Below are 22,604 nucleotides of genomic sequence, written 5' to 3'. Positions count from 1 at the left end.
ACATTCATGCCTCTGCTAGGCTTCTCCAGCAGATGACCACATAACCTGACCCACTGTACCTGTAGCTTACAATAACGTAGCTTGTTATAAACTATCATACTAGTATTTCTAATAGAAAGAGCTTACACTCTTGTCCTGAAGAGTTCGTCTTTCCTCAAACCCTCCCCACTTTCTTCTCCATCTCTTTTCTCTGTGGGTAACATGGGCTTGGAACAAAGCTTATCTTAACGTGGTATCTACCCTATGATTATGTTTAATGAAAACAGAAGCAGGATTTAAATGTAGCTTAAACTCACCAAAGGGTCCTGCTATCCTCAGCCCAGCTAACGGATTAAAGGGACTCAATATAGCTCCTAGTGCTTTGATCCAAATTGGAATTGGTCTTTCGTGGTCAGCATTGTCAGGCCTCTCCGGAAAACCCCATGGCTCCACTAAGATAAGATGTTTGACCCTGTTGGCAAAAAAGGTTCAGAGGTTTAGAGCTCATTAAATTTTCTTTGACTGAGTGCAATGGAGATGTGTTACCTGTGGACTACGCAACCTATTTTAGTCAATTCTACCACAGTGGCTTATTACCTACTTCCTGATTCATCAATGATTTTGCTTTCAATTGCTAATTAGAGAGAGACTGAATTGCAAGTAATCATATGCATGAACACCAGGAACTTGGACGCTCATTTCACAAAGAGAAACTCAGTATTCAATAGATACCCACTGTCATACACATTTGAGAAAAAGGCCAGGTTTTTTTCTGTTTTTAAAAATAGCCTAATCTATATGCTCAGTCAATATTATTTGCAGGAGCAGTTTAATTTGAGAGAAAAGAATATAACGCAACTGTTTCATTTAAGTAAACTTGCTTCCAAGCTACCTAAGCCATCTGTTCTAAGAAAAGATGCAACTAATCTGAAAAATTATCTTATCACAGTAAAATTTGAACTGAAAGAGGCAGACCAAAATTAGCAGGTGTCTTCTAAATGTATTGATTTTAGGTCATGAAAGAAACATCAGAGAGACAATTTGTAAAAATACTACTCAGAGGAATAGTTCAGAAAGCATAGTACAAGTCTCCAGCACATGCAACCTTCCATCAATTCAAGCAAAAAATCTATTTCATCTCGGCAGATTAGAATCGTCCATTTCTGTTTAATACCATAATAACACCTACTCTAACTGTCCCAGATACTGCCGATTTCTGAAAAAGTGACTCTTAGCTATAGTTTTGCATATTTGAGATGATGTTCCATGCAAGCTTCATCATTATCTCTCTCTACAACTACCTGAGAGGAGGCTGTAGTGAGGTGAGAGTCAGTCCCTTCTCCCAAGTAACAAGCAACAGGACAAGAGGAAATGGCCTCAAGTTGGGCCAGAGGAGATTTAGATTGGATATTAGGGAAAATTTCTTCACTGGAAGGGTTGTCAAGCACTGGAAGAGGCTGCCCAGGGAGGTGGTTGAGTCACCATCCCTGGAGGTATTTAAAAGACGTGTAGATGTGGCGCTTAGGAACATGGTTTAGTGCTGGACTTGGCAGTGCTGGGTTAATGGTTGGACTTGATGCTCTTTAAGGGTCTTTTCCAACCTAAACAATTCTATGATTCTCTGATCTTTACTTTCTTCTTCAAGACTTCCTCCTCTTTCAAAGCCATGACATGAGATATTAAATACAGCAGAGTTCTTAATGCCTAAAATGATGTCAGAAGTTATTCCAAAGGCTATTCTGGACTATGATCAGTTCAGAAACCAAAAATATGTGCGAGGTTGAAAAAATATTAACCTCACAAAGATGCTTCTTGGCTGTCAGCTCAGCCACGAGTGTATTTGCACACAGCAACAAACACCACTGTAAGAGACAACAGGATAGAATTTAACTATACAAACCAAGCAGGAGAGGTCAGACACTAAGGAGTGCAAGCAATGAGGAGCTGTTCCGGGCAGTCACACATTCTATGCAAAAACTATGGCATTAAACATAACACAGCGGAGACATGAATAAAAGTAAGAGTATGCTTTTTTTCATGCTTCCTTTCTTAATACTTTGCCAAAAGGAGAAATGCCAGATAGATCGGAATCAAACCTAAAATGTAATGCGGGATAACAGGAAGCTGACCATGAGAAGAATCCCAGTAGTAATAGTCCAGAAGTTGCAGCATTTGAAAATCACCACCACCCGGGACTATTCTAAATGGGAATCTTTTTAGATTAGTAAACTCAGATGTCCCATGAACAACTTTGGTACAGCGCAGTAAATTAATGGATCATCTAAGCTTGCAGAAACAGATCTACTTGCCTAACAGTATGTATCCAGAATCCCTTAAACCTCTAAAGCATTGTTAGATAATCTGGCTGAAAGCTATGCTATGTTTATCACTTGATACAATGCCATCTTAAGATCTGACCAGTCAATTTTCTAATTTGATGGTGTTAGTTTAATTTCAGAGAAACATGAGTAATGTGAAAGCACAAACCGAAACACCTCCAAATTAATTAACTCCAACTTAAGCACAAGTGAGGCATGAAAACAGTGTCACTTTCGATGCAAGTCAGCAGGGGGCAGAAACAAAGTCCCATCCCACAGGGATAGGATAGTGCCATTTATAGATTATTTCCGAAAAAGGGGTAAGGAAATTGTGATTCCTAGAAGAAACTAACTACAGTTAACTAAAAGTTGTTTTATGCCCAAAGGGATAACAGGTTTACATCCCTAAAGCAGAGGACTGCATTTCTTCACTGCAATTCTGGATTTAGACACATACCTACTTTCACACATCATATCCAGCCGCATGTGACAGCTGTCATCCACCTAGAAGTGGCAAAGTGTTTCAGGAAAAAAAGATGTATGAATTTACTTCAAAATGTCCAAATGAGAGACAAAGGAATGTATATGGTATAAATCGATGTGAATATAAAAGGGTAAGATATGTTTTGTATAATACAGACTCTGCCATATGATGTGGAAAGCTTATATTCACAGTTTTTCACAGGACTCCGCTATGTCTATCTAAACAAAAGTAATGTCCTTTTCTTGGTACAGAATGACTTCAGCTGGTGGGATACTAGCTCACGAGGGGCTATATAACCAGACTATATAAAAAGAGACAAATTATTAGTTTAAGGGAAAAAAATGGATTAGCTCTTGGCCACAGTGTGGTGCAGAAAATGCTGATGAAATACAATTACAGGACTGCTGCAGCTGGGTTGTTTTGCAGAGAAGAAATATGAAGTGGCATTCAGACAATTTAAATCAAACAGTCACTAAAATCATTTTTACATCTTCATGCTGGCACCAGGCCGACTGCTAGCATTTAGACATAAATTACCTACGGGAATTATGCTCAGAAGTTTCAACGTTATCCATAATAATGGGAAGTTTGACAGAAACAGGCCTATTTTCCTTTCACAAACTTACATTTGATCAGAGATGTCACAAAACATTCACCCACAAATACCATCTTTGCTATTTCACCTTATAACATGGCAAGGGGTTACTGAACAAAAACAAAGTACAGAAAAACAAACAGAAAAGTATGTTTACCATATCTACTTTTTTCTATTCACCTGGAAACAAACCATACGATTAATACTTTGGGCTTAAAATTCAGTGTCAAGTTCCTTTAAATCAGCACAGTCACTTTTTAAAAGACAATCTATAAAAAGCCTGATGAAATAAAATCTGTGTTAAAATCATGAGTCAAATACAAAAAGGGAATTCCTTCATTCCTTTATTTTCACATACCTTGATGGGTATTTTAATGAGTAAGCAGCAGCCAGGAATCCACCTAGGTTGTGTCCAAGTAAAATCATTTTTTCTAACCCCACCTCCTTTCTCCATTCTTCTATGGATTCCACAAACTGATTTTCTGCTTCCTGAGCATCAGTGTCAAAGTGCGGTCTACTGCTACGTCCAAATCCCAAGAGGTCAAAAGCATGAACGGTCCTGTTCTCACAGAGATCTTCAAAATTGAGAGCCCACAGTCCAACACCTCCTCCAAACCCATGCAGGAGAACAAGCGGAGTTTTATGTGAAAGGTCTGGAGAGAATGTCAGTGTCCATATTTTATTTCCATTAGATATATACACATATTGTTTATTGTATGTGCTTGCAATACCTGAAGGAAGAGTAGGAAAAAATTATGTTGCTAGACATGCCTGATAAAATATGATGTACAGTTTACAGAAACCACTGCTTTAAATAGGAGCTCCCTTTCCAAGGAGGGCCTACAAACAAGTATCTGAAGAAGGGAACAATGAAAATCTAATTCTAAACGTGTTTATTTCACCACAGTGTAAAAGCCATATTTAAAAACTTCTTTGGTTATATTTAATGTAGATTAAATCTAGTAGATTACATGTAGAAAATCTAGTTGTATTTATAAAACTTATAAAAAACCAAAGACTTACATTTTAGCATTTTGTCCTCAGCCTCTTTAAGGTGTAGCAGTGAAGTGGGACACCAGGCAGGAAGCCAGCTGAATAACCATCCTAACCTACAACAGCAATACAGAATAAAAATTTCTTCAGCATGACAGTAATTGTTTGCACCACGTGATGTTTTGAAGACATTTCTTCTGCTGCTCTTCATAAAAGAACCCATGTAAACCACACACCGTGCAGGACAGGAGTGCACAGTGGGAGGGAATTCACTTTCTCCTGACTTTATAAAAGTGCTGTCGTGATCAGGGGCATTCTTCAAACAGTGTGCTGTTTCTCCAACATCTGTTCCTTATCAGAACGTACTGATCTATCTCCGTCAGAGCAGGCTTCTTCTGAGAACCTGGAGACATCAGCCCTCCTGCCAACCCAACAAGCCTGGCAGGATATGTAACACAATCACTGGAGTTTCCAGCCTCCTCTTAAGTTCCCTTGGAAGTCTGCCTGCACACATATTACCTTGCGTGAACTTACTATTTCCAAAAAAGCAATAACCCGTGTGCTCACCAGACTAACCAATTCATACACTAGACAAATCTAAAAAGTGAAAAATAAGCAGGTTTATTCTAGCGAAGTAAAAACCTAGGGCCTTCCTTACCAACTTAGAAACAAAGTTCCAGAGGAAAACAAAACTGCAATGTCAATTCCCCGAAGAGAAGCTGCTTTTCCAGCTGTCAGTTGCTATCTTGGTAGTACCAGCTTGACCGTGACAGCAGGGGCAATGACTCACCCACAATGCTACAAAGGACACAACAACTGCGTACAGTTCTTCCTGGGTGTTAATTTATCCCTTGTTTTCAAAATTGAATCCTCTTTTTTCCCCTCTCACCTGCTTTTGAAGCGGCTCAGACTACCAGTGCAAAGGCTGACTATCCCTAATAGGGAAGAGAAGATCACCAATCCACAACCAACTTACTTTCTTTAGCACTTCTTTTCCTACACTGAACTGCTTTCCAGTTAAGTTATAGGATTTTCAGGACTGAACGCTGTGAGTAATAATTGTATAACAGTTAACGTTAAAAGACTATACAGATACTACATGTGATTTTCCAGTGCACAAACACTAGATAACAAATCACAGATCCGGACCCCCAAGCTCTTTATCCAAAGGACCTTCCCCCCACCATTTTAAGGGGCTGAGCTACTGAGCTGCATAGCTACTTAAATTTGTGATACAACATGGAAGGCTTTCTGCAAGCAACTGCAACTGCAAGCAGCAGTGTTCAGATTCACAGAAACATTAAGGGATACCAAGAAAAAAAAACAACCCTGATCAAAAAGGGTTAGTCATCCAATCACCCATGCCCATTGCTATTCAGTATTATTTACTCCTCTGGGAAACATGCTGATGCCTGGCTCTTCTATAAATAACCTCCCTAAACCACCAGACTCTGGGAATCGTTATAATGGCATACTGAGGGACTGTGAAGGGAGAGTTATATGTCCTCCCGTGCCATGTCCTCATGCAATCTAAGAAATGAAGTAACTCGGCGTCTTACAGGAGCGGGCATCCAAGTGTTTTGCTTCCACGTTAATCTACACATTTATTAAAAAGTAAGATGTTTAAGAGGTTAAAAGCTGGCACCAGCCAAAAGCAATTTCACCAGCAAATGACTGTGAAATCTGAGTTTAGCAACATCACTAACTGCGTTCCAATGTTATGAATTACTCTGGTAAATTATTAAACAATAGCTATGTCACCACCCTTCTGAGCCAAACTTTCTGCTAGTTATATGCTCAAGCAGGTATTTTCATTCATAACTCAGGTCAGAAGCACAAAACTCAGTCACTATTTCCCTCAAGCCAAAACTATACAAAATGTTTCTTCTTGGCAAAACTGCTGATTTAGCAAAGAAACTTCTTTAAAAATATTTTATTTTTTTTTTAATCTACAGAAACAGTAGATTGAAGACAGTGCAGAGATATGACCACAATGAAATAAAAATGAAATCTACAGTTCACAGTCCCAGAATTTCACTTCCCAGTCTTAGGGAGACACCTGGATACGCAGAAAAAATATTTAGAAAATTGTATCAGAATAGGAAAGCTGCAACATAGATGCCCACTCGTTCTTTTGCTAGCTATCAGTACTGTTAATACATGCTGAGCTTTTCATTCAGAAGAGACATCACATGCATGTATAGCTCGATAAATACAGTCAGGAAGCTGAAACGCTTAAAATAAAAAAGCATGTTTCCAATTCAGTCATTTTGTACTTGCTGAACTAAAAGTGCAAGTGAAGAAGGTTTTCTGTCAAAAAAAAGTGATCCCTTTCTAGAAAAGTTATTTTAGAAAGAGAATATTTACTTACCTATATTCAAGACCTAATCCTTTGTCACCCCTGCCCCCCTTCCAAAAAAAAGGTTCACCACATTGCTAGATGTTTTCCACATGTGGAGAACAATCAACTGCTTAATCTATCTGAATAATTCCTCTGATAGCTTTGGAATCCTAGAGCATGGCTATATCATTTCTTTCGTACATCTGTGCTAAATGTGTCTCCTAAATGCACACAAGAATGTCAATTGCTTACATAGCCTATCATTTTTATTTCTGTGATATGAAGTTAAAAGGAGCTATGTAGTGTCAAAAAGAAAAAAAAGCAACAGACTTCTCAAGACAGTGTGCTCATCAGCAATGGAGATAAGACATGAAAGAAAACGAAAGGTTTCAGCAGTAGTTTCACACTGTAAGTGAGCCACCCACTGCCAGAAGAGGCAGACCTCACTCTGCTCTCATCACCCACCACTTCACAGACACTCTGCTTCCATCTTCATTTTTACAAAAACAAAGCTCAACAGTGGAATCTTGTATCTTGAGGAGTTAAAAAATCCATTTGGCTTAGCTGTTTGCTGTATCAAAAAGAGCGAGCTAAATCTGGCAACTGACAGCCCAAATTTCTACAATTTGTATACTGACTGTACATGTGAGTGTTACAGGTCAAATTACTACGGTACATAACCAGTGGGATTTAACCCGTATATTCATTTGTGGCCATGCAGTAACACAAACCAGTATGCACACCCACGCTAAAATAAGCAATAACCAGTAGGGCAGAGCATGCCACAGGATGCTCCCTCACATCTTCTATTTCGGGTCAGTTACGCTTTTCACAGCCACGAAAAAAAGAAGTCACTCTCTCTGCCAACAGACCTCCACACTTGTGACACATCTGGGGCAGGAGACCAGAAGGCAAGGGAAAGCCCCAGAGACACCTGCTGAACAGCCTTAGATATGGAGAAAGTCAAGCTGATTAGTGTGAGGCTAGAAGATTAGTGAGACCATCAGTAGCCTGTGCTGATGGCCCAAACCAGTAATAAATAATGAAAACAAAAGGAACACAGGCAGAGAGATCTGACAATGTGGAGCTGCAACCTCTACGCGCAGGGGCAAGCTGCCAGTCAGGCCCTAACGCGATGCCTGGCTGGACCAGGCGGCCCGTTTTCCTGGATCCATGCATAATAAAGGATAAAAATAAATAAAGAAATAAACAGAGAATAAAGAATCATTATTACCTTTAGACATCTACACAGTAAAGAATAACTGAATATTGTGTAAAATGTAACTAAGCGTAATACTGCTTTTCCTTAGCTGTTTGAATGTTAATTTGAATCAAGAACTTACTGTCACAGCACAGCTTAAATTGCCCAAGGGTAACTTTCAAAATAACTGAGAATCAAGTAGAGGCAGAGGCATAGTGAACTTGACCCACCCATCCGCCTCCACTAATTAGGTCAAATAGGATGAAGAATGTGGCAAATACGTAACTCACATACAACCATTCTGTCAGCTAGATTTATTCTGTTTAGCTTGGTGAGAACTGATTGATCTGTAGCCAGTTACAAATTTTACATACTCCACAAAAAGCTCATGAAGGGTCTAGATAATACTGAAGAATTGAAAACATCTATTGTAACACTGAGTTTTGCACTCAAACCGCTGAACACTTTATTTGATTTCTGGCTTGTGATGTGGATTTAAAAAATGAAGCTCTACCATATAAAGATGTTCAATGAATGTTCAGCAGAAGCTGTAATTATCTAGGAGATAGAAATGTACATACACATGGAGCTCATTCTCTCAGTTTTCAAGGTTTCAATTTATTCACATTAGACTTATATGAATGCATGGCCTGCAAGTTGTATTAAGCTTAAAACCATAAACAGAGGCATCTTCCCATGTACACCACATCACTGTAGACCTGTAATAATCTATGGGAAGCCTGTGTGGCAAAAAGCAAACCAGAAAACCTGTAAGTAACAAAACTCCACTAATTCATGGTAAATGAAAGCAACACCATTTGCTACATGATGATTTGTCAAAAATTGCTGACCTACTGAGACAGGACGTGCAGAGATCTTTCTACAGCGCTGAATAGAAAATCAGCTTTTCACTAACAATTTTGAAGCTAGTACAGTAATCAAAAGTTCCAGTACAGACTAAAAAACAGGTGCTGAAACATGCACCAGTGACAGAAGCATGGAGAATAAACTTTCCTGTCATGAAGATTATTCAGACTTAAAACCGACATCAGCAGGGAAACCAGAGCTCAGGGTATACAACAATCACAGAGTAACTCACAAACGGGGGATTACGGGAACATAACTGAATGCATGAGCAACAGGGCTGCCTATCTGTTTCTGTCTTAACTCTCAGCAAATGAACATATTTAATATTGTTAATTGAATTTTTGCAGACAGTGTTGCATACTACCAAGGTTTTAGCTAGGGAACAAGCTCAAAAACTTAAAAAGCTGAAACACTGAGTGAACTCACTGGTAAACCATTTCAAGCTTTACCCTTTACTCTTAAATCTTATTAGAATCAAGCTGAACTTTCAAAAACCCTAACCTTCTCCTTTCTCGACTTTTGGAATTAATTCCAGCTGTTTTTAAGGAAGGAAACAAAATCAAATTAACGCAGAGAATTTGCTGTAGTGTTTTTGCCCAGCACCGAGCTGAACGGTGCTGTGATTTTCAGGGCCATCCAGCTGGCATAGCAGTTACGAACATCCATCAGTTCAAGCTAGCCCCACATTCAGAGAATCCTGCACTGTAACAGGAAAACAAGGGTGAGTAATGGAAAGACAGCTCAGACTATCCCCTCTTGTTTCTGCATAAAGTATCTTTGAAGTACTGTGCTAACAAAGGAATTCAGAACTGCCAATGTGTTGAAATCTCAATATGACAAACATCATAAGGCTTACTATTCTAAGGTCTCACATAACCCTACCACACAAAAACACTTCAGCATTGCACTTCAATGAAACGAGTCATATAATTGTTCTGCTCTCAACTGAGTTATAATGCTCAGCATTTTATCAAAACAAACCCTAAATAATGTAAATATTATCATTAAGCCATAAGGAACCCTCAAAAGAGATCAATAATTAAAAGAATGGGGCAACCACCTACAGGGAAAAGCAACTCCCTCAGCCCTTGCAATTGTTACAGAAATACTAAGAATGGGCAAAACAGGAGGAGTGAATCAGGCATTCAAAATAGGGCGAGAAGTCAACATACTAAATTTAAGGCATAGTGCCAACGTTAAAAGTAAAACCATTTTACCATAACGCTCTAAGAACACTCTATAGTTAACATAGGATTTTGGACAGATGGATGGATGCTTCAGTGAAATAACTAGAGATACCTTTTTACCTTTGTCATTATATTTTTTTCTTTTTTTTTTCCTTAAGAGGAACAGCAGAAACAAGTCTGTTTACTGAACTTTTCTGCATTTTTCTCAGCATCAGCAGTAGTCTACACAAAGCCTAAGAGGTAAGTAAGATGTGGCTTCTTCCATTGTCAACACCACCAAGTTTTCAGAGAATATTATATTTCTGGTTACTAAATTTCAAGTTTACAGGTAGTAACTTGAAACAATACAAAGCAAAAGAAACAGTCACAGATTACACAATCAAACAGGACTTTGCGTGTCAAAATGTCACGAGAAAAGTAGTAGGCTTAAATCTGGCTAATTTATGTCCAAGGTAGAGTTAAGTTATAAGAAACTTTTTCTTTCCGATTTCATTAATTTAATGGCCTGCAACACCAGAATACCGAGTGCTGTTTACATGACTGATTATGGCAAGAATTAATGCTTCTTTATTAACATGTACCATCAACACTACCATTACAAAAAAACTACTATTTCAGTAAAGAAAAATATTTTTCTTCCCAGCATTCACGATAACCAAGTTCCATCTTGTTCTCTACTTACTCCCGGGAGAATTTCTTTTGAATTTAGGCTGTTTAACAAATCACTGGGGGAAAAAATACTTTGGAAAAAAATGCAATAAACCTATTTCAAACTAGTATGTGAAAGAACAAGAAAACATGTTCCTAAAACTCCAGTAGATTGAAAAGCAAATGAGGAGATACAGAGGTGGCAACTATTTTCAACTCAGTAAAGTTTAAAAATTGTTATATATTGGAACTGCATATCTCTGAATCAAATCCGACAATATTTTTCTGGTTGGTAACACAATGTTAAATGACTAATAGTGATAAGAAATTTAAAATGCTAAGGTAGTACCACTAAAATTAGGATGTCACTTAATCATTGTGGATTTAATTTTATGAACAGGTTCAATTTCTCCTGTACAGTTTCAGACAAGCCAGCAGTCTCTTCAGCATTTCAGCAACTGTAATCATTTAAAATGCAAGAAAATTACACATCCAGGGTTGGTACTAGTTTAAAGCAGAAATCTTGCTATGAGAATGAAAGTTGAGGTGGAGAAAGTTTTAATGTAAAGTAGTAAATAAAATACATTCTTAAAGAGCAATTCTTAAAATGCTCCCTCTGTTCAAAGAATATGTAAGAATATAAAAGTGAGATTTAATTAATGAATTTTATTGAAAATAACAGAATGCATTAATGATTAGCATGAAAAAGGACTCAAATTTCCTAATTAAATTTGGAAAGTTTACGAAATTATAAAAATACGTTTATTGTATGAAAGCAACATGCTCTGCATGAAACTCAGAACAAGATGCAGCAAATTAACATACATTAGACTTAAACCTTTGACAGAAGTAGTTGACTGCTGTTAATATTCAGTGTTAAGTCTGTTAAGTCAAGGAAAGCCAATTTTTAAAATAAGAAAGATAAAAAGCGCAGAGGAGTCTGTGTGTTAGTCCAACTCTGAGAACCACCCTATTTCTGCATTTTTATTCCTGATGGTGTCAGGATGCGGTAAACTGAGGGATGTAATGCCTGAATCCCAGGCCATCCTCACTTCCAGCAGACCTGAGCAGATCTAAAAGCTTACTATTTCCCCCATCTCACCAACTCTACTATTTTGTGGCTGCTCTCTCTATCAGATTTGTGAAATAATTCAGCTTTAAAAGGAACTGTATTTGAAACTAGATAATTATGGACACCCAGCTACAGAGAAGCCAAACAGTTAACCAGCCAATCTGTGGGCTAAGAAGGCAGAAAAAAAGACCAGCGAGGCAAGGTGGAGGACAGCAAGCTTGCAAGTCAGAGCTGCCAATGACAGACAGTAACACAGAATCATGACCTCAGCCAGTCTGGATTTAACTGGGCAGGGATGCCTCAGGAACCCGACTCAGGATATGGTTTAATGAGAACTTTAAGAGCATAACCAATTTTGGGAGTCCTTGTTGTCCTTCCTCCCTGTCCCCAAAGTGCAGCATGTTCTTTAGCGCTTCAGTATTCTGAGAATAATGAATACAGTCAGAATTGTTCAAGCATTCACAAGCTGTGTACAATAACTGTTATTGCAAAGACTGCGTATGTCAGATGTAGTAACCACAACAACAATTTGAATGTGATGCTCCTAGGACAAAAACTAAGCTCTGGCAGCTGCAGACAAACAACAGGAGAAGAAAAATATCCCACGTTCCACTTCATAATCATTACATGAGAAGACCAAAAATGCTGTAATCCTCAGGGAAAAGACTTTGATGAGCATACCAAAGAGGCAAGATCCAGAAGCAAGAATGAGAAATACGTTATGGGAGAAAAAAACTTCAATACTTTAACAAATGTTTGTTTGCCATTTTCATGAAGGAACAAAAAAAATGTATGGAATTACTGTGAGTGGGTTAAAAAGGAAAACAATTCCCCCCCCCCCAGGTGACATTATAACCCTGCCTGTAAAGTTCTGTTTAGATGAGTTCTGACCCAAGATGTTCCATGCAATTAGATGTTGTGAAATTCTTGGATATTTCAGTAACATTAAAATAGAATGTTTTGAAAACCTCTACATAATATTTCTAGGAAGTGTAATGTACATCAGTCCCATTCCAACAAAAAGCCCATGATAGGTTATTGCAGAATATTGCTACACTAGGTCAGAGGTAAAAAACAATGCATTCCTCATGTACTTACTGCATCTTGAACTCTGTATTCAGAACATTCAACATCAGAATTAGTGTTGAAAAACGCAGAAGCAAATTTTACTACTGTATTTATATTAATTGTGCTACACTGGACTACCACTTATTAAAATTAACCTGAGAATGCAAATAATGAATGTGAATCCATAACCAACAAGCACTTTCTGGCTATTTTAGTGACATGAGTTTATTTCTTGAAGTGTTATTTGAATTGAGTAACCTGAGCATTCAGCCAGTGAAGAGAACATAAAATTCTGTTCCCTCCCATGCTGAACCTCAGCCAAAGGGTACACCTCACTGTATACCTTGCATGACTGCAGCCCCTTCCCCATTTTCTTCTCTGTCTCCCGGTACTGCCTGCCTTTTTTTTTACCCATATGCATCCTTCTTACATGTTTTTGTCATTTCTTCCATCTTTCTAGCTATACCAAAAGCTGTCCATTTCAGAGCATGTGCTTTTTCAGTATGTCCCACAAGAATGAAGTTTATCCATGGACTGCCACCCAAGCCTGCAAACTATAATGCTCATGCTGCTTACAAAGTAGCTGCGTTAGCACCCAATGCAAGAAAGGATTAAGTGTATGTGCAATAATGAAGAAACCATGTGTGTGGTCATACAGCTATTACTTATTCCTATTACTGTTCACTGCTATATAGATTCCAATCCTACTGTCCTTCAAAACATCAGTCTTCTCCACAGTCAGGTTAAAGCTGGGCAACAAATACACTACAGAGCAGAGAACTAATTAACTCTGACAAGCTTTCAGGAACACTGTTCCTCCTTAACTTACAACACACCCTCCAACATGCAGGCACTTCCTCTTAAAAACTTTATGGTCCACTGACTGCTAATAGTCATCTGCTAAGCAAACCCTTGGTTAGTTCCTTCCATCTCTTCTAAGGACCCATTATTTATATTTTGATTTAAAAGAGAACTTAAATCATAATCTAGAGAAAAATCATATTAGCAACTACAGACAAGGTATGGAAGAATACAAAGACAAAGATGCAGAGGAGAGGAAAGGGGGAAGCTGCACTGTCCCACTAAAATTCTCAACCTTGTGACAGAGATCATGCGTGTAACACCCAGGTTAGGTGCCACTGAGGACCTACATCCCTCTGCCTCCTCCACAGTAAACTCATGTCTGATAGAACTTGGCACTGCCACACCTATTGAGTCTTTTTACAAACATGTTGCACATTACATTAACAAAATGTGAGGAAAAACATAGTTAAAATAAAGAAAATTAAAATTTCCTCTTGGTACCCTTCAGACATTATGTAACTTTCTACTACTTCCATTTTATTGACTCACCTACTGATGTCGTGCTGCTCTTCAGATATTGCATAACCTCAACCTTGTTTAAGTCTCTTTGTCAGCCTTCTCATACCTACCATGCCAGAGGCCCGCACTCCAGACTGTCCCTGAGTTCCATCAAACAAGACAAGAACAAAACACACATGTAACAGGCTCCTCTCATAAATCTGTACCACTGCCCACCCACACTCTACCCCACTTACCTTTCATTTACATTCCATAGTGTATTATGCACAATTTAGATCACACCTTAAATAGAAGATGTATGTTTTCATTTTACCATAAGGTGCCATGTAAGAACACCGATAAAAGACTGCCTAAAGCACGTGATTATTTCCCATAGCTCCAAGCACTTGTACTTGGTGTGAATACAAACTGAAGACTGGTTGTTTCACTGCAGATCATCAGAACAACTTCTACACTGTCTTCCTTTATCATAATCACCTATAGTGCTAACAGTTACCCATATCAAACTTCAAGAACTGGTACTCAACATTTTGGGCTACCTAGCCTCATTTCCACTTCTTGGAAAACCTAAGAAGTGCACAGCCCTTTTCATAACAGACTGTTTTGTGTACGTGTCTACGCTACAAATGCTTTGGGTGTCAAGGAAGTGTCTTTAAAACAGGTAGAAAGTTAAAAGGGTCTAAAACTCCATTGCATCAATGTCCCCTTATGCATAGGTACGATATAATTAATAAGCCTATAGTGTCAGTATGACACTTACTAAATGCAACCAAGAAAAAAATAATCTACAATAATCTGCTAGCATGAACCCACCCCATTTCTTTAATTCATTGCAATACCCTTCTCTTCCTCACTTCAATGAGTGGACTTGCTCAATGGCAATAGGTGCTCTTGCATCTTTTGTTACATAATGCATTTTTACACCTGTATCTTCCCCTCCTTTCTGTAGTCTCCTATGATCCTGAGTTTTCTATTAACAAATCCTTCAGAGCACTGTCCTTCTCTGCCATTTCTCACCATGTTTTCTTGGTGTCACTTAAAATCCTCCTCTTTTACCCTCTTAACCTTATTCCAGACTAACCTCATTCCCTTATAGCTTCACTGACTCACAGATCTCCCTTCTCCACTGACCTCTCTCCTGTTGTTCAGCTTCTCATCTGGATCTTTCAGAGCCAATGCAAATGCAGACACTCACCTTTCCTCCCATGACCTCTTCTCTCTGGCTGTCAATACAAATCATCTAAAAAACCTATCCTGAAAGAACGTTAGAATTGCAAATAAATACTCAAAAGTTATGAAACATGAGAATCAAATTTCCTCAACAAGCAATCTTAATAAAGCACTATATAAGAGGGAAAAGAAAAGATGCTTTAACAATTTATCAGTTGGGAGAGTTGTTCAGATTCTCCCATAAAAGTTCAGAAAAGTCAGAGATCCTCCTGACACAGACAGTGTCTCTTTAAGAGGGGGTAAGTCTCTAACTGGGTCTACCAGCTCCCTAACAGGATCTAAAAAACTTCCAATATACCCAAACACATGCAATACTGGCTAAAGTTTGTGTTCTCCAATGACCCATAGTCACCAACACCACGGCAGCCCCACAGATAGCTGCCCCTCTGGATTTATGACTCTGCTTTAATTTCCACTGGGGCTACAACCACCCTCACTCACTGGTACCCTAATCCTACTTTGACAATTCTTGTAGTAGAGTCTTTGCTTGATACTCTGAAAGCTTCCACTTGACCCATACAATTAGTAGCAGACTTTCTAACAATGCTCTTTAGCCTTTAACACTTACTCCCCACCAGTAGCATCCTAAATACAAATTAAAAGCTACTACATAATTACTATCTTCCTCCCTCTGCTTCTTAAATTTTTCTTTAAAGACTTGAGCCAGATGTATGATAAATGTAGTCAGATTTTTGTTTTATGGGGGATTTCTGTCATAGCAGGTGACTTGGCCAAGTAAACACTGAAGGAGAGCGGGATGTTCTACGGGAAGCAGTGGAAACCTTCAGGCCGGACACTGAAATTGTCTGTTTCCTAGTGACAGTATCCGTAAGAATTTATGCCTGTCTAGTGCATGCATGATGCGTGCCTGTGTGCTCAGCAGCGGCAGTGGAAACCACGCACTTGAATGATGCCTCAAAGGTGGCAACCAGGGCCACTGGAAAGGAGCAACTGAGAGGATGCCCTGCTGTTCCAAGAGAGGGGGAGATCTTCCACAGCTTTCTGCAGCACATTGACATGGCCTTTCCTCCTACGTCTAATGTAAGAACAAGTTTCAGAAAGACTGGAGAAGAAAACCTTTCAGCCTAGACATGCCCAGCCTGTGGCGCTCAAACCTCTAGATGATGTTTCCTAAGGCACTGTCCCTTAGGAACCATAAAGAACTATGACAAACTGAAGAATTCTCTGAAAAATCATAAACATATTTGCTGAATTGTAAATTAAATGGATGAGATGCCCCAATTCTACTTGTTTTGTTTTTAAAATGTGAAACAAAGGCCAGGGGCCTCACTGTTGTCCCATGAACAGATCTTGACCAAGGCTGTGATCCTTTGGCAACTCCTTGCCATCAGCCCTGTAATCTAATTTCCAGCTAAGCTGAGGGAACTTGAAAGGTGGTAAGTAAATGTATAAATGGGTCTAACTGAAATCTAAAAGTCCCCTTCACAAAGGCAAGTTCGTCAGGTATAACCATGGAGGACCAGTGTGAAATGAGTGACGCAAATGGAAAAAAAAAAATCCGAAGAGGAGCCAAAACCAAGTAAAAAGAGCTGAACAGATCATCTACTTTGAGATAGTAACTGCAATTATTAAAAAAAACCAAAACTTTTTTCCATAATGTTTGCCTATGGTTGCCAGCCGGAAAAAGCTCAACATTACTGTTCTATCCCCATTAGTGTTTAACCAAGCCTCTCTTGGGGGCATTTAGATGAGATTCCTCCTTGTACAAGGACACGGCCATGACCATTTTCTTTCTGCCACTGGTATGAGAAAATAGCCCCTATTATATTTCGCCATCTTTCCCTCTCTCCCTTGAGCCTGTGTTGGGGGAGAAGAGAGATCTTCCTGACGAACACAGGCCTTCCCTTCCCGAATTCATACAAGGACAGGAAAACCGTGAGAAGAAATCCTATAAATGCCTGAAAACCTGCTCATACATGTACTTTCAGATGAGCAGACAGATGTAACACAAAAGGCATTAAGCACTGAAGCTATGACTGACACAATCCTGCCATCAAAACAGACAAAATCAGAAAAGAGGAATGAAACATCCTTTAACCTTTTCCCACGTGTGCTTACCACAATGCATTTATGTCTCGCTTTTCAAAAACGCAAGCTGTCGGTACCAGACCTGCTGTCAGTCACCCGCACTATAGAAAAGGCTCTTGGAAACAGTCTCCTTTCACAAAGAAAAGCTGGGCCTTGCTTTCAGCAGTCTACCCATTCAGTTTGCTTTAAAACCCAGAGGACATAATGAGGAAAAAAATCAAGCAAAAATTCCGAGTTGAGAGCGTTCCTTCATGTTTCAATATCATGCTTTAACATACCATTGATACCTCTGTGAACTGTCCTACTAAGAGGCAGACATAGGCTCTATTAAGCCTAATAAACCATTCCTCTTTATTAATCAAACAGCTCACTTCAAAACTGTATAAAGAATTCTGTAATACAAACAAGCTTGAAGGATAATACAAAAATAATGGTGATTACTGGTGTTGCAATTAATGTTTTTACCTATTACTCCAAGCCATTATTTTTTGAGACTACAGGCCGGTTAACATCAATTTGATGAAGGTTTGCAAGTGCAGATCCCCTAAAAAATTAGTTTTAAAGAAAGCTATTCCACTTATCTCAGAGGGGGAAAATCTCAACGTTCTGTTTTGGGGATTTTTTTTTAGAGATATATATACACACACATACATTTAGTAGCTGCTATTTCTAGTTATCTTACAAGCCACAAGCAGTCCTGCTGAATCCAGAGTGAGCGTAAGTGAATTCAGTAACAAGTGAATTCAAAAGGCTTACGCTAGGCTGTTTACCTCACAGGCAGAAGTCTACATCTAAAAATTAGGCAGAGGAGGTCCAGGGCTATGATGAGGTTTGGAAATCATTAGCAGGTGACATGTTAACCAAGCAATCACTTCCACGATGAATGCTAAAACATACGTTTGGTTCATCTTTTCATTCAAAGTTAGGACGATGTCATGAGCATTCTTCAGCTGAGATCTAGAAAGTAACCGAGCCACTGCTGTTCTGTTTTCACCGTACTTTACACGGTTACCAGATTGCAAGAAACTGAATGTGTTGCATAACAAGTTGAATCACACTATTTTTTTCAAAGCAGATAAAGTAAACTTCCTATTTATTTTTCATATACACCTGGCACTAACAATTTAATCTAGGGTTTTGATAGTATATTTTGTAACTTTTCCCCTCGCTGCCAGGGAATTTTAACTCAAAAAATATTTAACCTATTACAATGGTTTATAAACTTCCTCTGGGTACTGAGCTTTGCTCAACTGCAAAAGATGAAGAAATGCTAATTTTGCTATTGTTAGAAACTGACCAATAAAAGCACTAACAACTTGGAGCACTAATATTTCATCAAAGCTAATGCACTTTCTGATTCATGGAAAAAAAGGATGAGATTTTGTTCTGAGAAGTATTTAGGGAATTGCGGGCTTTACTCTTTCACATCAAAAGGCCTAACTGTTCAGAAGGGTGACACTGACAACATCCTGAAAATCACCCCCCTTTAAAAGGTATCCAGCTGAGCAAATGTGGTGAGAGCTTGCCATAATCCTTTCAAAAATTTAGCCTACGATTCCGAACCCTATGCCCAGATCATCTAGTGTTACGATCCTGCAAGCCTGACAGGCTACTGAAGCTGAGGGCGCTTGGCACCACATCAGCAGCACTCAGTACTCGGTGTCATCAAAGCAGACAGCTAATACAGTTCAGGCTAATGCGCTGAATGAACATACAAACAAAACAGGTTGAGGCAGAGCTATTTTAAGACTCTTACTTAGAAAACCTGTAAACCATCAACAAGAGGCTTTACAAATGACATGTATGTTATGAACGTGAACGGGTCAGAAAGAACACAGAACCAAGAAGGGGACCGTAGTTTCAAATGGGTAACGTTGCAGAAGGCAGGGTGAAGGTTATTTTGAAAAGCTATTTTGGGGAAAGGAGGAGAGCACAGGAACAGTGTAGATGGAACTGCACAGTGCTTTGAAAAGGAAGCCTTTGAAGTTTATACTTGAAAAGAGAATGCTGCGCATATATGGTGACAAAGCCATAACAGGGAGTTTGGAAAAGACAGACAGTCCAGTTCTAGTCAGATTGAGCTGGCAGCAAAATATGTAAGATGAAATACCAAAGCCAGAAGCTGGAAAAGGGACCCAAAAGAGAAGACCGAGAATGCAGGTAGTTTTGAAATTTAACGGAACAGACACATGACAAAATGCGAATAGTAACATCCTTGATATGAAGTCATGAGTGCAGGGCATGATTTCGATGCAAGCAGCTGAAGAATTTTAAGTGGTATTTCACAAAGTAACACAAGACTTAATTATGAGAAAAGGGAGATGGAGAAACACAAGAAAAGGTTTTGAGGGCCACATAATGAGCAATGAGATATACCACCTGGTATTTAAAGGATGGAAATAGGAAAAATTAACGTAAACAGTGCACAAAAGCACATTTACACATCTGACGGGATAAAGCACATGTGTAACTAGAGCACTGCTACACATCTTCTGATAAGAGTATTTTTTGCTCTAGAACCATAAAATATGATGGAACAAACTGGGAGATAAGTGACCAGCAGACATATTAACTATGTATGACAAACAGACTCAGAGATAGGATGACTGCATTATTCTATACTGGGATAAAGGGGGGCAGACAATATATTTAGGGGCAATGCATGAGTGTTAAGAACAAGTCTGTACTGGAAGCTAAAATGTACAACGAGAAATAAAACATGCACTGAAAGACAAGGTATGAGAAGGCATACAAGAGTAAAGAGTATGTGAATGGAAGAACAGCAGACCACTGATCAATAACCTGATTATTATAGAACCATTTGAATGTATACGGACAAAAGATACCGTGCGGAACTAAGTAATTTCAGGCAGAAGAATGATAAATAGCGATAATGAACTCACATATTGAAGGTGTGAGTAAGTAGTTACAAACAAATATTAGGGATGTATCCTAAGAAAAGGGGCAGAATAATTTATTCTACAGGAATTATTCCTTGGGATAGTGAAAGGAAAGCAAAGGTTCGCAGCGACAGCTGGAGATGAGGTAGGCATGCGATACTAGGAAAGGGAAAAGCTTGAGCAACAGTGCCTATGTTAGTAATTTAAAGATGCACTCTCGTCTCCTGCCGGTGCCAAGTGTTACACTGAAGAATGGCGGCAGGGGGGCTGGCCAGCCTTACCGCCTGTCCCACACCCAAGGGGACACACAGAAGGGACAGAACAAGCCCACAGCTGCGAAGGCGGGCAGCGGCCGGCCTCGGGGGTGCAAGCGAAGGGTGGGTGACGTCGAGGCCGACGGCAAGCGCCCCCTCAGCACTGACAGCAAAGCGCGTCCCTACACACCTGCAGGCAGGTCGGCGGCAGCACGGGCCGGGCCGGGCGCGGCGGAGCAGCAGGGCAGAGCCCCTTGGCGGCAGAGCCCCCGGCCGGCCGCCCGTGCGGGGCCGCGCTGCGCGCCCCCGAGGCAGGCGCGGCAGGAAGCCGGCCCGTGCGGCAGGAAACAATGGCAGGCAGCGCGCCCGGGCGCGGAGGGGGCGCAGCGGCGGCGGGACAGGCCGGGGGAGGGGACCCGACGGGCCGCTCGGGCAGCCCGGCCCGGCCTCCGGCCCCGCGGCGCGGTGCCGGTCACCGCCGCCCCAGCGCAGCGGGCTGCACGGGCCCGGCGAGGCGCGGCGGCGGCAGGGGGAGGCGGGCGAGCGCAGCCCGCAGCGGCAGGGCACGGCCGGGGCGCCGCTGTCGGCTCCCTCCCCCCGCCGAGGGCACCCGCGGCGAGGGGCGAGGGCCGGCCCCGGGCCCGCTCCACTCACCCTTCGCTGGAGGTCTCCTCCTCGGCCATGGCGGCGGCGCGGTGGCCGGGAGCTGGCAGCGGAGGAGAGGCGGCGGCGGCCGGCAGCGCAGCGAGGGACAGCGCGACAGCGGCGGCACCGGCCATCACGCGCTCCTCCCTCCCTCGCGCCCGCCTGCCCGCCCGCCCGCCGCCTGCGTCATCCTCGCGGCGGCCACCCACACCATAGAGCGGGGCGGCCGCCCGCGGCCAGAGCGCCGCCGGGGCAGGCCCCGGTGCCAACCGCTGCCCGCGGGCGGGGCGGGGCGTTGTTGCGCGCCGCCGGGCGGGCGGGGGCGGCGGGTGGTGTCCGCTGAGGCGACCGAGCGGGGTCCGCGGGCCGCGGCCTGTGGGCGCGGGTCAGGGTACGCCTGAGAGGAGGGTCGGTCCCGGGCGCTGCCCCCGCACCGGTGGCCTCGCTGGAGCAAGGCTTCCGGGGTGCCGTTCGTAGGCCCCGGGGGCGCGGGGATCCCCCCGCCGGATCCCGCGGCAGCAGGGGCGGGAGGGCTGCGGCCGCCCGGCCGGGCAGGGGGTGAGGTGGCGGGGCCAGCGTCAGTGCTGCGTCGTGCTCAGCCGCAGCATCCCGCGGGGCGGCGGCGCCGTGCCGGTGGGTACCGGCTGGGCGAGGGCCGGTCTCGCTGCCTCCCCGCGGTGTAACGCAGGGGCTGCGCGCCGGGCGCTTACATCGGGGCGGCCAGGCCAGACCGGGCTAGGCCAGCCCACACGAGCAGCAGGAGCGGCAGTAGCAGACCCCAACCGAAAGCCTCGGACCCCCATCCTACCCCCCCAGGCATCATTGGCCGCAGCTTGCTCGGCGGGGCCCGCGGCAGTGGGGGTCAGCACTGGGGTCTCAGGCTGGTAGTTCGTGTTTGTGTTTACATACAAGCAGCAAATGAGGAGCTTTGGATGTAAGTTGAATACTATCTGTCCCTGAGGTGATTACCAGGAGAACCCTATTGTGATTTTCATTTTCAAGTGTTTTGAAAGATTTAAGTGCAGCCATGCCTGTGGGGAGGAGAGGGGTACGCTTGTTTTAGACAGCTTTTAGCTTCACGATAGAGGTTGTGTTATTTTTCAGCCGCGTAAGAGCTCTGTTTGTATTGAACAATCAACAAACCTTAACTGAAATAAAGCAGCAAGGTGCAGCCATTGGAAGGAGTGGCAAGATGTTTTTAAGTCTTGGATTTCTTCTGAATATTGCCACTGAGCTTAAAGCACTTTAGAAAAACATATGGAAGATTGTTTACTGTTTCTTTTGGTTTCTGAAATCCTTTGATAAAAAGCGTAAGGTTAATTTGCTAATAGCTGAAATTACTCAGAGCTAAAACCACTCTGCGATTTCAACAGCAGTCATTGTTGATATTACACTATCCCACCTAAAGTTTGTTTGGCTGTGTCACAATGGTTTGTCAAGCTGACGTTTT

At 41.6% G+C, this 22,604-nt stretch overlaps 1 protein-coding gene across 1 annotated transcript in view; it reads right to left on the bottom strand.

Moving 5' to 3' along the window:
- Window positions 1–21,319, bottom strand: part of ABHD5 (abhydrolase domain containing 5, lysophosphatidic acid acyltransferase) — a 30,873-nt gene extending 9,554 nt beyond the window's left edge. The window contains exons 1-4 of the mRNA XM_040591209.1: window positions 21,164–21,319; window positions 4,400–4,485; window positions 3,735–4,107; window positions 297–451 (exon numbers count right to left, since the gene is read on the bottom strand). Coding sequence (XP_040447143.1) covers window positions 297–451; window positions 3,735–4,107; window positions 4,400–4,485; window positions 21,164–21,288 — 739 coding nt within the window. The 5' untranslated portion in view covers window positions 21,289–21,319. The remainder of the gene's footprint in view (window positions 1–296; window positions 452–3,734; window positions 4,108–4,399; window positions 4,486–21,163) is intronic.
- Window positions 21,320–22,604: the final 1,285 nt, after the last annotated feature.

This window comes from Falco naumanni, chromosome 4, assembly GCF_017639655.2.
Source record: "Falco naumanni isolate bFalNau1 chromosome 4, bFalNau1.pat, whole genome shotgun sequence".
Classification (NCBI taxonomy): domain Eukaryota; kingdom Metazoa; phylum Chordata; class Aves; order Falconiformes; family Falconidae; genus Falco; species Falco naumanni.
This window is presented reverse-complemented; position numbering and strand designations above follow the sequence as displayed.